An 18,164-nucleotide genomic window follows, 5' to 3' on the forward strand; every position below is an offset into this window, starting at 1 on the left:
AGCCTTAGTGAAAAGAGAGCTATGAGAATGGACTATGCAATAATAGCTCCACAGCAGAGTATTTTATGATTCATTTAAGTAGCACTGACCTACTGTGTGTGTGTCTTGCTTTCAATTTGTGTTTCCCTAAGAGAAACTCACGGCTAATTTAATTACTCAAATATGCAGAGCATGCACTAACTTAAATTGTAATCATTCCAGTGAGCCCCCAGAAATCCCCAAACTTTTTAGTCATATTAAAAGTATAGATGTGTTGAGACACCTGAGTGACTCAGTTGGTTAAGCATCTGGCTTCGGCTTAGGTCATGATCTCATGGTTCATGGGTTCGAGTCCCACATCAGGTTCTGTGCTGACAGCCCAGAACCTAGAGCCTGCTTCGGATTCTGTGTCTCCCTCTCTCTCTGCCCCTCCCCTGCTCTCACTCTGTCTCTCTCTCATAAATAAACATTAAAAAAAAGATTTGGAGAGACGCCTGGGTGGCTCAGTCGGTTAAGCGTCCAGCTTCGGCTCAGGTCATGAACCACAGCTCATGGGTTTGAGCCCCGCGTTGGGCTCTGTGCTGACAGCTCAGAGCCTGGAGCCTGCTTCATATTCTGTCTCTGTCTCTCTTTCTGCCCCTCCCCTGCTTGTGCACTCCCTCTCTCTCTCTCAAATATAAATAAACATTTTTTAAAAATTTAAAAAAAATATTTGGAAAAAACAAAGTATAGATGTGTTGAATGTGCTTGAACAAGAAATCTGAGCCTTTAAGGTCATTGACCGTAGGTAGTTGGAGATTACCTCACCCCTAGGAATGAAGTACCTTTACCCCCTACTTCACATCTCCTTCTCTTGCCTCTCCTCCAAGTTCACTTTCAGGTCTGTCTCTCCCTTAAGGGCCCAATGCCTTCCTTGTTTTCCCATGAAAAACATTCTCCAGGCAGCAGCCAAAATGATCTTTTAGAGACACCTATCTGTTCTTGTCATTTCTCTACTTAAACTACTCTGTGTTGTATGAGGGTGCTGTTCAGAATCCTCACTGTGACCTGAAAGGCCTTACCTGTTCAGTCCCTGCACTGCTCAGCCTCACGGCCTTCCCCTCTCCCCAGCCCCCTGTCCTGACTCTCTGTCCCACCTGGCCTGGTCTCTTAATATCACACCTGTTCCCCCTCTACCTGGAAGGCTGTTGTTCTCCATGCCCCCTGCCCCTTACCCCCAAACCTCTTCAGCCTCAGATTCTGTGTCTGTGTCCTGACTCTGTAATCTGAATTTGCCCCACCCTCTACCATCCGCCAGTGGGAGAGAGAATTTCAAATAGGTGCGTTTTTTTTTAAATTTTTTTTAATGTTTATTTATTTTTGACAGAGAGAGAGAGAGAGAGATAGAGCATGAGTGGGGGAGGGGCAGAGAGAGAGGGAGACACAGAATTGGAAAGCACAGAATCAGAGAGCCCAACGCGGGGCTCGAACCCACAGACCGTGAGATCATGACCTGGGCTGAAGTCGGACGCTCAACCGACTGAGCCACCCAGGTGCCCCCAAACAGGTGCGTTTTGAGTGAGACTTTATTTGCTTGCCTGCAGGGTCATCTTGCTTGGGCTTTAGCCTAGCACTCTAAATGACTCAGGGTTGGAAATTTTCTCTATTAGGACTATCATTGTGATTATCACACTCCAAACTACTGCTCTTGGCAGGTTAGTTGTGAATTAAAAATGGCCAGGAGTTGGCAAGCAGAATTTTGCTTCCATTTAGAAGTGTCTATCTTAGGGGCGCCTGGGTGGCGCAGTCGGTTAAGCGTCCGACTTCAGCCAGGTCACGATCTCGCGGTCCGTGAGTTCGAGCCCCGCGTCGGGCTCTGGGCTGACGGCTCAGAGCCTGGAGCCTGTTTCCGATTCTGTGTCTCCCTCTCTCTCTGCCCCTCCCCCGTTCATGCTCTGTCTCTCTCTGTCCCAAAAATAAATAAAAATGTTAAAAAAAAAAAAAAATTTTTTTAGAAGTGTCTATCTTAGGACCAAAGGGTATAATTAAATATCACTGAAGACATGGTGATGGAAGTTCTTTGAGTCCTATTATGCGAATGCTATAGAAATCGAGAAACAGGGAAACAAAATAACTTGGCATAAGAGGTAAACTCAGTCCAGCCAGTGATCTGCTGTGGGAGAAGCAATAACAGCTTTAAAAGGGTAAACAGAAAAATTCTGCTTGAAGTTTTCCGTTTACAACTGCTTTGCTTTTCCCCTTCTTTCCTGTTCTTCCTATGTTTGAGAATTCTCTAGCTCTCTGAGATTTTAGAGCAATGTGCCATGGCCAGTTTCACATCACATATTGCACACAATACAGAAGTCATGAAAAATTCTTACCAAGAAACCGAAAACAGGGGGCCTAAACGTTAGATCCCTATTGTAAGCTCCTTTCCCAAATACTCCTAATGCTTTCAGAGAAAGTACAGGTAATTTGTTTGTCATTACATTTTACAAACTCGACTTTACTAGGTTGGCAGAACCCAGTGCAGATGTAATGAGTGGGATGTTATGACAGGATATATAGCCTCAGACCCCCAGAGTGGCCCTCTTCTATTCTGCCCCAATCCTGGCCCCCTCCACACACACCTCTACCATGAGCTCGTATTAGTGCTTTCCTGTTCAGAACACATCCCCCTCCCCCGGGTGTTCACAGCAATGCCTATCAGTCATCCTTATGACTTCCTGTTTTTAATGCTTTTCTAGCACTGATATCCCAGCCTAAGGATGCTACTTGTGCTCTCCCTGCAACCTGATGATCCCCTAGGCAGAGGGGTGGGGGGACAGAGGGACTGTTGCTGGGAAAGGATGTGCCCAGCATCTCGGCCTAGCTGCTTCTGGCCAGGCAGGAGTGTAGTGACAGTCCTGTACCGCCCTGGCCCCGCCGTGGGGGCTCCTGCTAGCAGCCTGGGTAGGTCGTGGCAGCAGGCAGCAGCTTGCAGACCCTCAGACAAGGCCTCACAGTGTGTCAGGAAGACCTTCACCTCCAGGGTTGGGAATCATACTCCACTAGGACCCCATTTTCTCATGTCACAATGGGTCCAGCTAGGGTTCAAGCTGCCAGCCTTTCTTTATTCTCTGTTAGTCCTGCTTTGTAAACTGAGACATGGCTCTGTTATGCCTCCTCCCCCAGCAGATGCCACTCCACTTTTGTATTCTGGCTCCTGTACTACAGCTGGCTCATACAGAGCCTTTGTGCAAACTAGAAAAAAAAGTTGCCCTAGCTCTGGATGGGAGCAGCACCGGCCTGGGACTCAAGGCGTACAGAGCAGAGCTGGGTTTACCCCCTGACCCCCTTCCACCGGGTGGTTCTACCTGCTTTCCAGTCAGCTTTCTTCAGTGAGGGGGCCATGAGTTGGCTGAGAGACAAACCAGAGTTTAACCTGAGACTGTCATCTTTTGTGTCTTCTTCAAATTATTAGTGTAGCTTGGTGCGCCTGGGTGGCTCAGTTGGTTGAGCATCTGACTCTTGATTTCAGCTTAGGTCCTGATCCCAGTGTTGTGGGATCTAGCCCCACGTTGGGCTCCACGCTGAGCGTGGAGCCTGCTTGGGATTCTCTCTGTCTCCCTCTGCCCCTCTTCCCGCCTCGTGCTTTCTCTCTCTTTCAAATAAAAAATTTTAAAAATACATATTCATGTAGCCTTTAGCACATCTCCACCTGGATTTAGAGACAGGCATCTGACCTCACAAGCCCCAGGATGCCATACCCCTCACACTGCCTTCCCTCTTCCCTCTGTTCTCAGCCACAGACACTGATGTGACTTCATAAACTGGCCAGTTGTAAGTTACAGATTAATTTTTTAAAAATATACTGAGAACAAACTGAGGGTTGATGGGGGTGGGGGAGAGGGGAAAATGGGTGATGGGCATTGAGGAGGGCACCTGTTGGGATGAGCACTGGGTGTTGTATGGAAACCAATTTGACAATAAATTATATAAAAAAATAAAACACACAAAAATAAAAAATACCCTTTGACTATAAAACAGTTCTGATGGCTAAAAGGCTTTACTTATTTTTGTGAAATTATTTTTGGGCTTACTGTCTTGTGCCCTTTCTTTCTTCTTGGACAGTTTTACCATGTGGGTATAAAAATAGGCAGTATACTATAAAATTATTTAAGAAAGTCTATTATTTAAATTCCTATTTCTCCACAGTCCTATTTAACAGACCAGTCAATAGATGTATTATAGGTCTTTACATTATGTATATCCACATCCTCAGGAATGTGAAATTGTCATGAAGAGAATGTTCTTTGCTAAAGCTGAATGGTATCTGCTTGGGAAGCATATCAAATATAGTGTGATTATCTTGATTAATCCTTGGTTGCATTGTTGTTGTTGTTGTTGTTGTTGTTGCTGTTATCAGCAGCAGCAAGTATATTAAGTGCCTAATATGCGCTGGGCACTTTTATAGATTTTATTTCATATCCTCCCAATGGTCCTGAAAGATGAGACTCCTCACCCAGGCAACTGAAGTAACCAACTTCCTCAAGTTCACACAGGTAGCATGTGGTAGGATCAGAATTAAGACCTGGTTCTTGTACGATTCCGATGTCTGCGTGCTTTACATAACATCAGAGGTTCTTGGTTTTTTCCACTGAAGTTCTCCAAATGCAGAGGAAATCAATACATACTGCCTGGGGTCTAGACCCTTTGTAGCTAGAAGTAGCCAGCAGCAAGCTCAAAATTTCTTTGAAGTCTCATGCTTTAATCTTTAAAATTTATGCAAATTTAGCTTTCTACTCCATAATATAAAAGTATAAAGGTAATCCTTTAAACTACTTGACATAGAATAAAATGTAAGCTCCAGGAAGAGCTTCTGTTAACCCCTCTCGCACCCCCTTTTGCCCTGCTGTGTTCCATTCCAGGGCTCTGTACACCTTTTGAGATGGCCCACAATGCACTGTGGTGCATCTCTGTTAAATTCTCAGTACCAATTTTGTTGATAAACCTTTCAGGTACAGAGCAACCTGTCACTCGGCCAATTCTCAACCATAGGAGTCTTCCTAACAGAGGGTAGAATCCTTAATACCTCGTAGACAAATCCTAAATTGGTCTTTGTTGATTCTTTATAGAGATCTTTGAGTGACATCTCTGGCTGGAAGTTCAGGGATTAGTCTTGTGATTTGTAAACTTTTATTTTTTAGAAGCGAAAGTCATCTTTCAGATGAAATTGCTTTTCAAACTCTAATTTATAAAACAGTTACAAGGGAAGGCACTCTAGTTGCCATAGGGGCTGAGGTTTTGTTTGCATGGTACCCTTGCCTGAGGGTCCTCCAACCCACCAGAGTTCTTCCCAAGGAACCCTTGATCTAATTTAGAGCACCCACTTTATGGACGATATTGAAGTCAGAGAGCTCAGAAGACTTGTCAGATTGACCCAGATGACTAGTGACAAAGCCAGGAGCAGATCCTAAGAACGAGTCCTACCGAATTCTTCTAAGACCCTGGAAGACCCTTGTGGTTCTCTTGTCATGTGAATAACTGATTTCCTAACTGCCCTCAGAGTTCATGCAGGGCTAGGGAGTGGGACCTGTTGAACAATCCTCCAGCTAGGGCCCTTACACAGTGAGGATCTGTGTCTGTGGCAGTTAAAGGTATAGCTCTTTCCCAGGTGCATGTGGTGATTTTAAAATGATTGAGTGATGGTGGAAGCCTAAAAAAATAAAATAAAATCAATTATTGATGTGTTAGAATGTGTTGGGGTCCAGGGAAAAGTTTTGCAGGGAGAGGTCAACCGGGGCCCCAGGAGGACATTGTCAAGGGACTGAACTGGGCCACTGCACACCCCCAGCAGCCAGGGTGTGGGAGGCATGTGGGAGTGACGTTGAGTAAACACCATAGACACCATGTTCCAGAGGTGCTGGGTCACCTCTGGAAGGCTGCTGACTCAGGTTAAAGCTGACCTTGTGCTGACTTTCATATGGGAGTCTTGGTGAATTCCCTTCAGTTTCAGTCTGTTACTCAGAAAGCGTGGCATGGCTTCAAACGTCTGTGAAGAGACCAACCACCCCACAATCTAGGTTTACTAATCCATTCATCTCTCGTTTTTCAATTCATCACTTGAGCACCAATAAGTGCGATAAAAGGTAGCCCATTTCCGCACCCTGGGGAATCCTCCATTTCCCCACTCTGAAAGATTTTATAGTCAAAGCGAATTATTCCCAACTCCACATGTTTAAGAGAGAAGGGCTGTCTGCTCATTCCACTGCCGTCGTTATCCCTTTCTGTATGCCACTGCAAGCCAGCGCCGCCAGTCTGGCCCCAGGCAGACAGCCACAGTGGGTGATGAACAGGGAAAACTAAGTCCCTCTCCCATGTGACCTTCAGCCACTAGGATCTCTTTCCCAGAGGCAGTCGTTCATACTACTTTCTTGTGTATGTGTCCAGAGATAGGCTATGTATTTACAAATCCTTATAAATATTCACATATGCACATGTATTATCCTCACAAAATGATAGCGTACAGTGCTGTGGAGACCATTTTTTTTTTTTAATGTTTATTTTTTGAGAGGGAGAGAGACAGAGCGTGAGCAAGGGAAGGGCAGCAAGAGAGGGAGACACAGAATCCAAAGCAGGATCCAGGCTCCGAGCTGTCGGCGCAGAGCCCGACGCGGGGCCCGAACTCACGAACTCTGAAATCATGACCTGAGCTGAAGTCAGACGCTTAACCGACTGAGCCCCCCGTGCACCCCTGGAGACTATTCTATATCAGCAGGTAGTGCTGCTTCATTCATGGCTGCATAATATTCCAACATCATCTATTCATCAGGAAATAACCCATCTTTACTTATCAGGAAGTAGCCCAGGTGCCATCTACTTGTGGACATCTTAGTTATTTTCTGTTTGAGGCTGTTATTTTGTCTGCTATTACCAACAGATATGCCTGTCTGCCTATGTATTCAGGTATTTCAGGAGGTCCTATTTCTGCCCTCTAAGGGAGGGTCTTTCCTCAAAGGAAATACAGATTTTTAAATGTGATGGATGCTTCCAAACTGCCTTCCTCTGAGGTTGCATCATTTTACATTCCCGTAAGCAATGTCTGAGATCACCAATTGTACGTTAGTAAATTTTTTGAAGCTTTGCCAAGTCTGACAAGTAAAAAAGGACATGGCACTCTGTAGTTTTAATGTGCCTTTCTGTCGTGAATGAGGTTCAGCATCTTTTCAGACGACAGGTTCTTTTGTAGACTGTTTTTTAAGTGGTGCTTGGAAGATGACATGCTGCCCGAAGACCAAGCTGTATGCAGATTATATGTAAATCATTTAGGAGTCCCAATTTTCTGACACAGGTTTTATTTCCGTGAGCTGTTTTTATCCTGATTGGTATAGAGTGCTCTGCACTGTGCTACACAAGAAATCAATTTCCCTGATTATGCAGATGTTTTCTAAAAAGTGTCCCATCAATTTTGAAAGGCTGGCTTCTTATGTGTAGGTATTAATATTTCAACCCTGTTTTTGCAATCTCCACTATGCCAAAAGTTGTTCTGCTAAGACTGATGTTGTCTTATTAAAGTACTTTATAAATTCAATTCAGCAATGACATTTATGAAACATAAATTTGAACATCAAACGGATATTATGGAAATGTTACATTTCTTAGTTGTGATAGTGACATTGTAGTTTTGTTTGATGTATCTGAAATATTTATGGATCAAATGATAGGATATCTGGGATTTGCTTCAAAATAATTCTGGAAAGGGCGGGTGGATAGGAGTGTAGAGGAAACAACATTGGTCATGAGTTAATAATTATTGAGGCTAGATGTTAGGTATGTGTTATTCTGTTTTTATATATGTTTGAAATTCTCCATAAAATTTCTAAAATTCGACAGATAAGTGTTTAGTTCATATTAGGCGTAAGCCATGGTGCTCTATGTTGCAGGAGATAGACACTTCATAAGTGCAAAGGGCCCATCTGCTTATTTTCTGCAGGAAGCCCAGTGCCTGGGACATTGTCTGCACATAGTAGGTGTTTAATGCATGCATGTCCTGAAAATTAGCCCACCTTCTGCTCTCCAGAGGGTTGCTCTATTTTCTGTTACCAGGAGCAACAGCCATAATGATGTGCTCCATGAACGAACAAGCAACAGACCAAGTGCTATGGAGCTGAAAGAAGGCAAAGGCCTGTTCACTTAGGGGTCAGGGGGTGCTTCCGTGGAGCTCATGGGAACGGGCATAGAGGTGCCTGAGACAAAGAACATCCGCTGCATCCGAAACAAAATTTATAAGCAAAGCAGATTGCTCCTTTAACTTAACATGGATTATTTCTTTTAAGAGCCTGGTAAGGAGTTGCTAACAATAAGAAGAACTCAAAAGGCTGTGGGTGGGGGGGTCACAAAACCTTCTCAGAACATATACCAGTCCCCATCTGCTCTCTGTGAGCCTGTTTTGTTCAGAGTCCAGCATAATATCATGCCCAGAAATGTGTTTAATCAGTGCTCTCTCAGGAGGAAGAAGAGTGGATGGTGTCATAAGAAAGAAGAGAATCAGAACTGAGAAGCTATCAAAGGAAATGTCAGGAATTCAGGGTGATAGATTAGTCCTGTGGGTATGTTTGAGTGATTAGTTAACTCAGAGGCAGGGAAAATCGTGATTTTTAATGTTTGCATGCAGGTGTTAGTATAGTTGCTTCAGAGTGAGAAGAAAAAAGGATTAAAAAAAAGAAAAAAAGCTAGTCACATCTTGACTAGAAGAAGGCTCTTTTGAGAAATCATCAATGTTACATTACAAACACCATTCACATCTACCAAATGGGCCAGATGGTTGCTCAAACACTGCATGTCGCCAGCTGCCCATTGCTACAGATGAAGGCTTTTCTGCTGACGTCTGTGTAACCCACAAACACATTATAGAGTGTTGATTCTTTTGATACCATTTAACACTTATGTGTCATCATAATTATAAACCATAAATATACATGACACCATGCAATAAATAAAATTGCCTGGCTTTCATTCTGAGAGGGGAGGAGGCTGTATTTATTACCTGAGAAGACAGGATGTCTAATGTCTATTTTCCATTCTTTGTAAACGTCATCCCTCTCTCAGTGGATGGTCTAAAAGGCTTTCTGCTCACCAAGCCTTATTCCTTCAAAACAGCACAGACTCTGGGGGCTCATCGATGTCACTGAGCCCCAGGTTTTAAGGCATGCCTGGCCCAAAAGCCAGGGGATTCAATTCAGAGGAATCCAAATAGTCCTAAATGAAGTCAAACCATCTATTTGACAACATACCGAAAGTTCTGTAGGGGTCACGTAACGGGCAGGTGTACAGAGTAAAAGAAGCAGGTAAATGGAAACGAATCAGCTTCTTTCAAAACTGACGTTTTCCAGAGATGCGTTTCTTTTTACTTTGAAAGAAAGCTGATTCAGTACCATTCACCTATTAAGAAGGCAGCACAATTATTTGTATCTGCCTCTATGAAAACCAAGTGTCTGTGCCTTCCACAAAAACCCAAGCATGTGTTTGCTGGAGTGAGAAGCAGGGCAAGAGGTGGAGGGAGGGTAGAAGCCCATGTAGTTGGGTTAGTCAGTAACGAGCACTTAAATGAACTGGCTGGGATGGCACCCCTGCCTGGGCGGGGGCAGGGGGCACTTTCTGTCTCATCCAGGAAGACCTCTTATAACACAGCATCTTTATTTTAGACCACGGATCCCAGACAGCACGTTTCATGGCTCTGTAAATACTCGAGTCAGATGCTTCCTGACACCCAACATTTCTGCTTTTTATTGTGTAAATAAATGAATGCCCCACGTGAGTCAATATCTGTGCATTGAGTTGACAATTTTGTCTTTCAGAAATATCGACAGTACATGGCAGGACTGCTGGCTCCTCCTTATGGTGTTATGGAAACGGGCTCTAACAATGACAGTAAGTGAAAAATGTGAACATTTTGCCTCTAAAAGTCCGTTGTGCATTACGCGTTTTTATGTGACAAAAAATATGTCCTACACCAGCGTGACAGAGTAAGTCATCAGACTCTTGTGTGGCTAAACAGACTTGCCAGCCTACACTTGAGTCATTTTTAAAAACTGTTAATATAGTATTATTTTGTGGTCTGACCTGCTAGAAGGAGGTGTGCTTTGGTACCAGATGGAACTTCATACTTCAAACGCTTTCCCAAAATCTCTTCATTTTCTGGTGAATTCTAGTGTTTCTGTGCTCTTTGTAAAACGGGATTTATGAATTGTGTTTGTCTCAGCCACATCTAGACACCTGAGAGCCCCACCTCTTTTTGTTTTGATGCTCTTGGTCAAGGAGAGAAGCAGCGTGAGTCATTATTTATTCTTTGTAAATCACGGCCTCTTTAAATTCCAGGCCTTTGATGCGACCAGTCTCTGGCTGATCACAAAAAACAGGAAGTTTTTCTCTGTGGTACTTTCTTCTCATGAGTGTCCACTAGACTCAAAGAAGTCCTGAGTCTGTCTGTTCCCGTGTATCGGGAGCACGTCTTGAGCGCTTGTTACTGGCTCTGGGAGTTGCTCGTTGCCGAGTCCCCTTATTCGAACAGCCCTTGAACCTGTACGGGTGGCAAGGTGGCCAGGGCTGAGGTTTTTGGAGCTGTGGTACTTCAACAGCTAGACAGCGAAATGAACCAGGCAGAGCCAACACGCCGCAGTCTTCTTTGTTGTTGTTGTTGTTGTTGTTGTTGTTGTTGTTGTTGTTGTTATTGTTGAAGTAGGCTTCACACACCCAGTGCAGAGCCCAACGGGGGGCTTGAACTTAAGACCCTGAAATCAAGACCTGAGCTGGGATCAAAAGCCGGACACTTGACCGACTGAGCGGCCCAGGCGCCCCCCACACCAGGGTCTTCTGAGCGATAGTCACCCTTCAAATCCTCTCTGTTGCTCCTCCAGTCCCCACTGACTGCCAGTCTTGTCACTCTCAGGTGATCCCCCTCCCCGCTTGACCAAGATCGTAAGGGAACTTCCTCACACTCGTAGCCCTCCATGTCATAGTTCCTGTGTAGCCTCTGCCCTGTCTCTGTTTCTCTTTTGTCCTTGGGGTGGGGAGCGAGCAGGAAGACAAGGTCTCTCTTTCCTTTCCTTTCCTCCCTGTGCTTGATTTTTCTTTCCTGGCTGAGGTAAGGATGACTGGCTCATGAGGAGTCCTCCAGTTGAAATCCTAGCTGTGCTGTCTCCTATCTGTGTGACCTCAGGCAAGGCACTTAACCTCTCTGTGCCTCAGTTTCCTCACAAGATTGCTGGGAGGATTAAAGGAAGCAAAACACATCAGGTGTTTAGCGGGTGCCAGGCATAGAGTAAGCACCCAAGTGATGTGAGCTATTGTTTCCTCACCCACAGTCACTCTTCAGCCCCTAGATTCTGGCTTCTGCCACACACCTCTGGACTCAAACCATCTAAAATCTCCAGCGACCAGCCAACACCAGACTCCATCATTAACATTCCCCATCGCTCTGACTTTGAGTAAGACTTTCCCTGTTCAGATTCCATTCTCCCTCGGTCCCCAGGCTCCACCACATCATCCTGGTTTTCTGGTATCGTGCTGGCCACTTAGCATCTTGTCTCTTTCACAGGTACTTCTTCCTCTCAGCTAGAAGTTTGGGTCCCACCCAAGAGTCCACCCTTGACTGTTTTTCTCTTTTGTTCTCTATACTTTCCCCATGACCATCATTTCTTACAGTGGATACAGACTTCCCGAGCCAATATCTCTGCTTGATTGTTTCTGTGGTGGCCTAGCTTTCCAAACGACTGCTGGTTCCCTTTCCACCTGGATGTTCTGCTGGCCTCTTAATGTCACAGTGTCAGTAACAGAACACATCGCGATTCCCACAAAACCCATCCCTTGTCCTGAAAGCCACATTTCCATTCCCATCTGCCCTGTTCTCCTCCCATCCCAGGCTCTGAACCTCAACCATTTTGGAGTCCTCCCTTCTGTCACCTGTATGCACTGAGGTTAATCACCCATCCTGTCCTTTGCTCCTTCCTTTGCAGGGTTCATGTTTTTTCCTTTCTGTTCCCTCTGCAGCCACCTGGCCAAGGGCCTCATCATTTTTGATCTGAGGGCAAGAACGACTCAACTGACTCTCAAGTTCAGTATCTCGCCCTTGGTCTACCCTACACCTGACTTACACCTGACTTCCACAGAACTTTTTAAATTTACTTTTTCTTGTGAAAAATTTCAAACATTTGGAATGATGTAGTTAATATCCATATCTTCATCACTTTAATATTTTAATACTTAAATATGGGTTTATTAATTGCTATATACACTTTAATATTTTAATATTAATATTTGCCTTATTTCCTTCTAATCACATACACACATTTCACCCCAAATTCTTTGGCAGGTATTTTTGAAAATAAAGACTTTTCCATGCACAACTACAACACCATTATCACACCTAATAACTGGTATGACTTTCCTTAATAACATCATCTGCTGAGTTCATATTCAGATTTTTCCCACTGAATGTCTTTATAGTTCTTTGCTCAAATTGGACTTCAAGGACCACGCTCTTGCATCTGATTTTTATGTTGTGAGTGTCTTTTCAGTTTGACCAGACCCTTCCCTCCTTTTTCCTCTGTTCAAAACACTTTTTTAATGTTTGAGAGAGAAAGAGCATAGTTGGGGAGGAGCAGAGAGGGAGAGAGGGAGACACAGAATCCAAAGCAGGCTCCAGGCTCTGAGCTGTTAGCGCAGAGCCCGACGTGGGCCTCAGACCCACAAACCGTGAGATCATGACCTGAGCTGAAGTCGGATGCTTCACCGACTGAGCCACCCAGGAGCCCCTTGAAACATTTTAATGATTGCCCACCGCTTGCCGCAGAAGGTCAAATTCCAAGATTCCTCATGTCTTAGCCCAACTTTCAAGTTTCTGCATGGCCCCAAATCATCTTTTCAGTATTATTTCTCTACAGATACCCTAATTTCTAGTCACTCAGATAGGGTGATTTGTGCAACTGTGTATCTTATTGAAACTCCTAGAAAGGAAGTTTCTGTAATACCCCTGTATCTCCTCATACAATCAACTCCAGTCTTTTCAAAGGGTTGTTGAACACATGGATGGAATAATGAATGGATGGCTGGGATTCAAAGTTTCAAAGTGCTGACATTAGGCCACCCTTACTCATTCTGACAGACTTGGGAACTGATGGCAAACATGCCCCTTAATACTCTCTCTGTCCCCCTGCTCCTGCCTGGGCTTTGATGTCCTGGTACTATCTCAGTTTGGGGGCTCAAAGTTTAGTTAGGGAGCGTTTCCAGAATGTCTCTTCCACCCTTACCCATTCTGTGTACTTTACTGCTACCTATTAAATTTTTTTAATTTTTAGAGAGAGAGTACATGTGCGAGCAGGGGAGAGGGACAGAGCAGGGAGAGAGAGGGAGAGAGAGAAAGAGGGAGAGAGGGAGAGAGGGAGGGAGAGAATCCTAAGCAGGCTCCATGGTCTCTGCGAAGCCCAATATGGGGCTCGATCCCATGACTCTGGGATCATGACCTGAGCTGAAAGCAAGAGTCAGGTGCTCAACTGACTGAGCCACCCAGGCGCTCCTGCTGCTGCCTATTAAAGTGGGCACTCAGTTCTTTTAAAGCCAATTGTGTAAACCCTGTGCACTCCTTTATTAAACATAGAATGTGCTGTTTACTCAGAATTTGGATGTACTGTATTTTTACATCGCAGACCACCTCAGACTGGCCCAGGGGCAAGCCACACATACAAACCACCTGTGGTTCCATCTCCCAGTATAAAGCCACTTGGAAGCATTAAGCTCTGCTGGGGCTGTGGACCTTCCAGTCTGGCTACCCTTATCATATGAGCCAGTGTTAACAGCCCCAAAGGAAGTGCAAAGGACCAGGGCCTGCCTGTGGCTCATGAAATGCTTGTAAATGAATGAACAAATGTGTAAATGGATGGATGATTAACTTTTTCACTGAGAAAACTGGGTTACCCCTGGAAACAGACACTGCCATGCTCAGACCTGACTTGGAGGCAGCAGGAATTTGCTTTGCCCCAAATGGAAGTTGTGTTCTGTAGTTTTTATGTAGGACTTGAAGCTAGGTTGAAATCCTTGGAGCATTGTGAGTTAGTTTGAAAAGTAAAAATACAGTATGTGCAACCTTGAGAGTTGACATGTCTGTCCCAGATTCTGAGTGTTCTGGTACCTAACACAGAGGAATTAGTTGTTTGTATAGTATAAATGAATCAGAGATGGATTTTTACCTGTGATTTTTATGAGATTTTGTTGTTTGGCACACAGCCCCGCTCCTGATTCATTGATTTATGTATGTTACAGAGTTTGGTGGGTGCTGCTGTTTTTCTAAGCAGCACGATGTAAGTTTTGATGGAAACACAAATTGGAACCACCAAAATTTTACTTGGTTTGATTCAGCAAAGAATTTCAGTTCCATTTTACAGATTCGTCTTACAATTCATGCTCTCTCTCTTTCTCTCTCTCTTTCTCTCTCTTTCTTCTAGGGATTCCTGACAAGGAGAACGTGAGTAGCACCCTCTCTGCCTAGCTTCTAAACACTATCATAAGGTAAAAAAATAATTATAGTAACCCTACCAACAAAGAGAACTCTTCCATCCACATTCAACAGAGCAATAAATATTTTTCTAATCTTACTCTGGCATCTTGGGTGAGTCACTTTGAGATATGAGGGAGGAGAAGGTCGATTGCTCTGACATGGTCATCACATGTCCTTGATATTAACTAGTCTGAAGAAAGGTTATTCTAGGGGCAAACAGTACAATTGCTGAGTGTTTTTCCTTTTCCCACGATGTATCCATGGCAGTAGACCAAATCATTACTCGAACAACATACAGAAAATTAGTTGTTTTTCCTTAGTAGTAATACAAAATATGAAATTCAGTGTCAGTTGATTTTTTTAATCGTATTCAAGTACACGAATTCCAACCCTTCTCTTCGGAAGCTGCAAATAAGTAAATGCTCTAATTGTTTAAGATAGACAGGTAAGAGAATAAGTTTAGGACAATCTCTTCAAGAACCAGTACCAGGTGCACATTTCAAGGATGGTAGTGGTGCAATGGCATTGGCTTTGCATGTAAATAATAATAATATTAATTATATATTAACTAGAATCTAAATTTATTCAGCAACATGGAAGGGTTAATGATGGAAGTGTGTAGTGATTAACTTGAAGCCATGCTTGGTGGCTCTCTTAGATGTATCATTGTGTTCCTTGATTGCTCTACCCAAGTGGCAACATTACAGAATCATTACAGAACCTTTTCCTTTCCTTTCCCTGCTTTTGATCCTGTGTCTGTGGACAAAGATATCATCTTAATTCAATTCAAATTATTTGTATCCCTTTTCTGAGATCTTACTCTAGCTTTCCTTAGGTCTTCTTTTCATAATGTTAGTTTCAAGGGCTGGTTGGGAATTCTGGCCCACTGTTGTACCACCACAGATTTGGGTTCCAGACCCAGCAATGTCACTTAAAATGTCACACCAAAATTTCACTTGGTGTGGTTCAGCAGAGAATTTCAGTTCCTAACTGTGGGCCTTACACAAGCTACTTGACTTCTCTAAACATCTTTGCTTCATCTTTATTTATTTTTTTAAGTTTATTATTTATCTTAAGACAGAGAGAGAGTGGGAGAGGGGCAGAAAGAGAGGGAGAGAGAACATCCCAAGGAGGCTCCATGCTGTCAGCGCAGAGCCCAACGCAGGGCTCAAACTCACAAACCATGAGATCACAACCTAAGCCAAAATCAAGAGTTGGGCACTTACCTGACTGAGCCGACCTGGCACCCCTCTTCACCTCATCCTTAAATGTGGATGTTAGTTGTGACCACCTTAAAGGCCATTATGAATATTGAATGGGATAATCTGTGGAGAGCATAGAGACGAGTCCAATAGAGCTCAGTAAATGTTAAGACTATTACTGTAATTATTATTTTCTCGATACTTGTATCATTTTCTCAAGATCTTTCTCCACTGAAAAATATCCTATTCTATATGAAGTAACTGTTCTTTTGCCTTTTATGGTTCTCCTTAAAATTCCTTCTGCAATGAGTCTTTCTGTTGATCTTTTGCTATTAAAATATATACATATATTCAAATATATATATATTATATATAACATATGTATCTTTGTAGGTTGAGCAAAGCTCTAGATAATCAGGTTCATGGAAAGCCAAAGCACGAGCCTTTAGAGTCTAAACTAACAAACTCATCCTGCCACAATTTTGGATACGGATGTCCCAAAGCACTCCAAAACAAGTAATACACAGATCACTAGCCAAGTAAAGAAGATGAAAGAGTCTGGTGCTTCCTCATCAAGGAACCATCAGTGATGTGGAGGCCAGAGACAGAATGGCCAAGCCATAGGAGGTCTAAGATGTTCTAAGCTTCAAAAGGAAGCTCTGTCTCTCTTAGGCCCCTCGTGACCTTTAGGTTGGACCTCCCTGCAGTGGGACAACAGGCACAATGTTCTAAGCAGAGGCGTACCAGCTGTCATCATGTAGCTCACTTCGTGACAAAATAGGAATTTGAAGTTTATAGGAAGTCGGATACATTGAATTGTTCCCAGTATATTGCCCTTGAAGATTTAGGGGCTAGGCTGTCTCCCCAATATCAGTTGTAGTGGATGTTTATTTGTATTTACGTGGGTAATTCATTCTATGTCAAATTCTCTAACAAACAGAAAAGCACCCTTTTTCTCCATCAGCAAATTGAGTGGATGTAATGTCACCATATGCTTTTAAGAAAGCTCTTCAATGCCATCAGTCAAAGTAAGGCAAATGAGATGAAAGACATTCATGAATAGAGTCAAAGCTCTAGAAAGATGAAAAGAAGCTTAAGAGCCTTAAAGTGGTGTTAATTGAAATTTTTCCTTTATAAGAGACAAGTTGTGTTATGATGATTTCTTTTATCCTTTACCTCTGTTAACTACACGTGGGGTGATCTTATATTCCCTTTATGTTTCTAAATAGCAATAACATGCCTGTGGACCGAAATAAAAGCACTTAGACTATTATTGTTTCGGTGTCCAGCAGCTTCTTTGTGGAGAGAATATAGTCTCCTTTTCAGTTCCTACTCTTGATTTCATTAATCATCATGTTTAACTTTAACCAAATACTTAGGCGTCAGTAAGTGGTGTTTTAGCTGCCTCTCAGGTCTATTTTATTTCCAGACACAGTCTCACCTTGCATAAAAAGAACTTTCTTGGGGCGCCTGGGTGGCTCAGTCGGTTGAGCGTCCGACTTTGCTCAGGTCACGATCTCACGGTCCGTGAGTTCGAGCCCCGCATCAGGCTCTGTGCTGACAGCTCAGAGCCTGGAGCCTGCTTCAGATTCTGTGTCTCCCTCTCTCTCTGGCCCTCCCCCTGTTCATGCTCTGTCTCTCTCTGTCTCAAAAATAAATAAATGTTAAAAAAAATTTAAAAAAAAAAAAAAAAAGAACTTTCTTTTCATCAATTGCACTTTCATAGAAACAAATGGGCTGGCAGTTAACTTGCTGGATTATTTTGTTTACTGCTTACTGTAATTGATAGGGACATCATTTAACTTTAGATGACACAGGGTACTGGAACCTATAAAATAATTAATAAAATATTAGAAAAATGAGGGGCACCTGGGTGGCTCAGTTGATTAAGTGTCTGACTTCAGCTCAGGTCATGATCTCGTGGTTCATGAGTTCAGGCCCTGTGTCCTGCTGTGTGTTGACAGCTCAGAGCCTGGAGCCTGCTTTAGATTCTGTGTCTCCCTCTTTCTCTCTGCCCCCTCCTGCTCATGCTCTGTCTCTCTCTCAAAAATAAATAAACATTTAAAAAAGATTAAAAAGAAAAAGAAAAATGACCCTTTGGCCAATAAAGTAGACTATTTTGATAGGGTTATGATTGTTTGGGGCTGTTGGTTTTATAAATAAATTCTCTTTGATCTGTTTAAGTTGTAATTTTTCCGTCTTCTGTATGTGCCCTGTTGAATGACCATGTTTAACACAGAAGCTAAAACTACAAGAAAGCTTTACAAGAAAGCTTTATAGTTGAAAGTTACAGTTGCCCTTTGGAGGAATGTACTTGTCTAAAATTTTCTGCTACTTATGTAGATTTTGTTCCTTATTGTGCGCCATCCTTTTGACAGGCGATTGCTATGGAGTTTTGTAATTTTAGAAGTTTATCCTTTTCTTCCTCAAAGTAGAAGGAGCCAGAAAATAGACTCAGGAAGATATCACAA

At 43.2% G+C, this 18,164-nt stretch overlaps 1 protein-coding gene across 11 annotated transcripts in view; it reads left to right on the forward strand.

Annotated features, from left to right (window-relative positions):
• The window catches only part of RAPGEF4 (Rap guanine nucleotide exchange factor 4), a 290,032-nt gene that overhangs the window by 152,089 nt on the left and 119,779 nt on the right, over positions 1–18,164 (forward strand). For 9 of the 11 annotated variants that reach the window (XM_086718909.1, XM_086718910.1, XM_086718917.1 and 6 more), the window contains 2 exons: positions 9,798–9,870; positions 14,439–14,458. In XM_086718909.1, the coding sequence (XP_086575035.1) occupies positions 9,798–9,870; positions 14,439–14,458 (93 nt within the window). The remainder of the gene's footprint in view (positions 1–9,797; positions 9,871–14,438; positions 14,459–18,164) is intronic. The other 2 variants (XM_086718911.1, XM_086718914.1) reach the window with 1 other exon arrangement.

This window comes from Puma concolor, chromosome C1 (assembly GCF_028749965.1).
Source record: "Puma concolor isolate L17-30 chromosome C1, mPumCon1.1.hap2, whole genome shotgun sequence".
Lineage (NCBI taxonomy): Eukaryota > Metazoa > Chordata > Mammalia > Carnivora > Felidae > Puma > Puma concolor.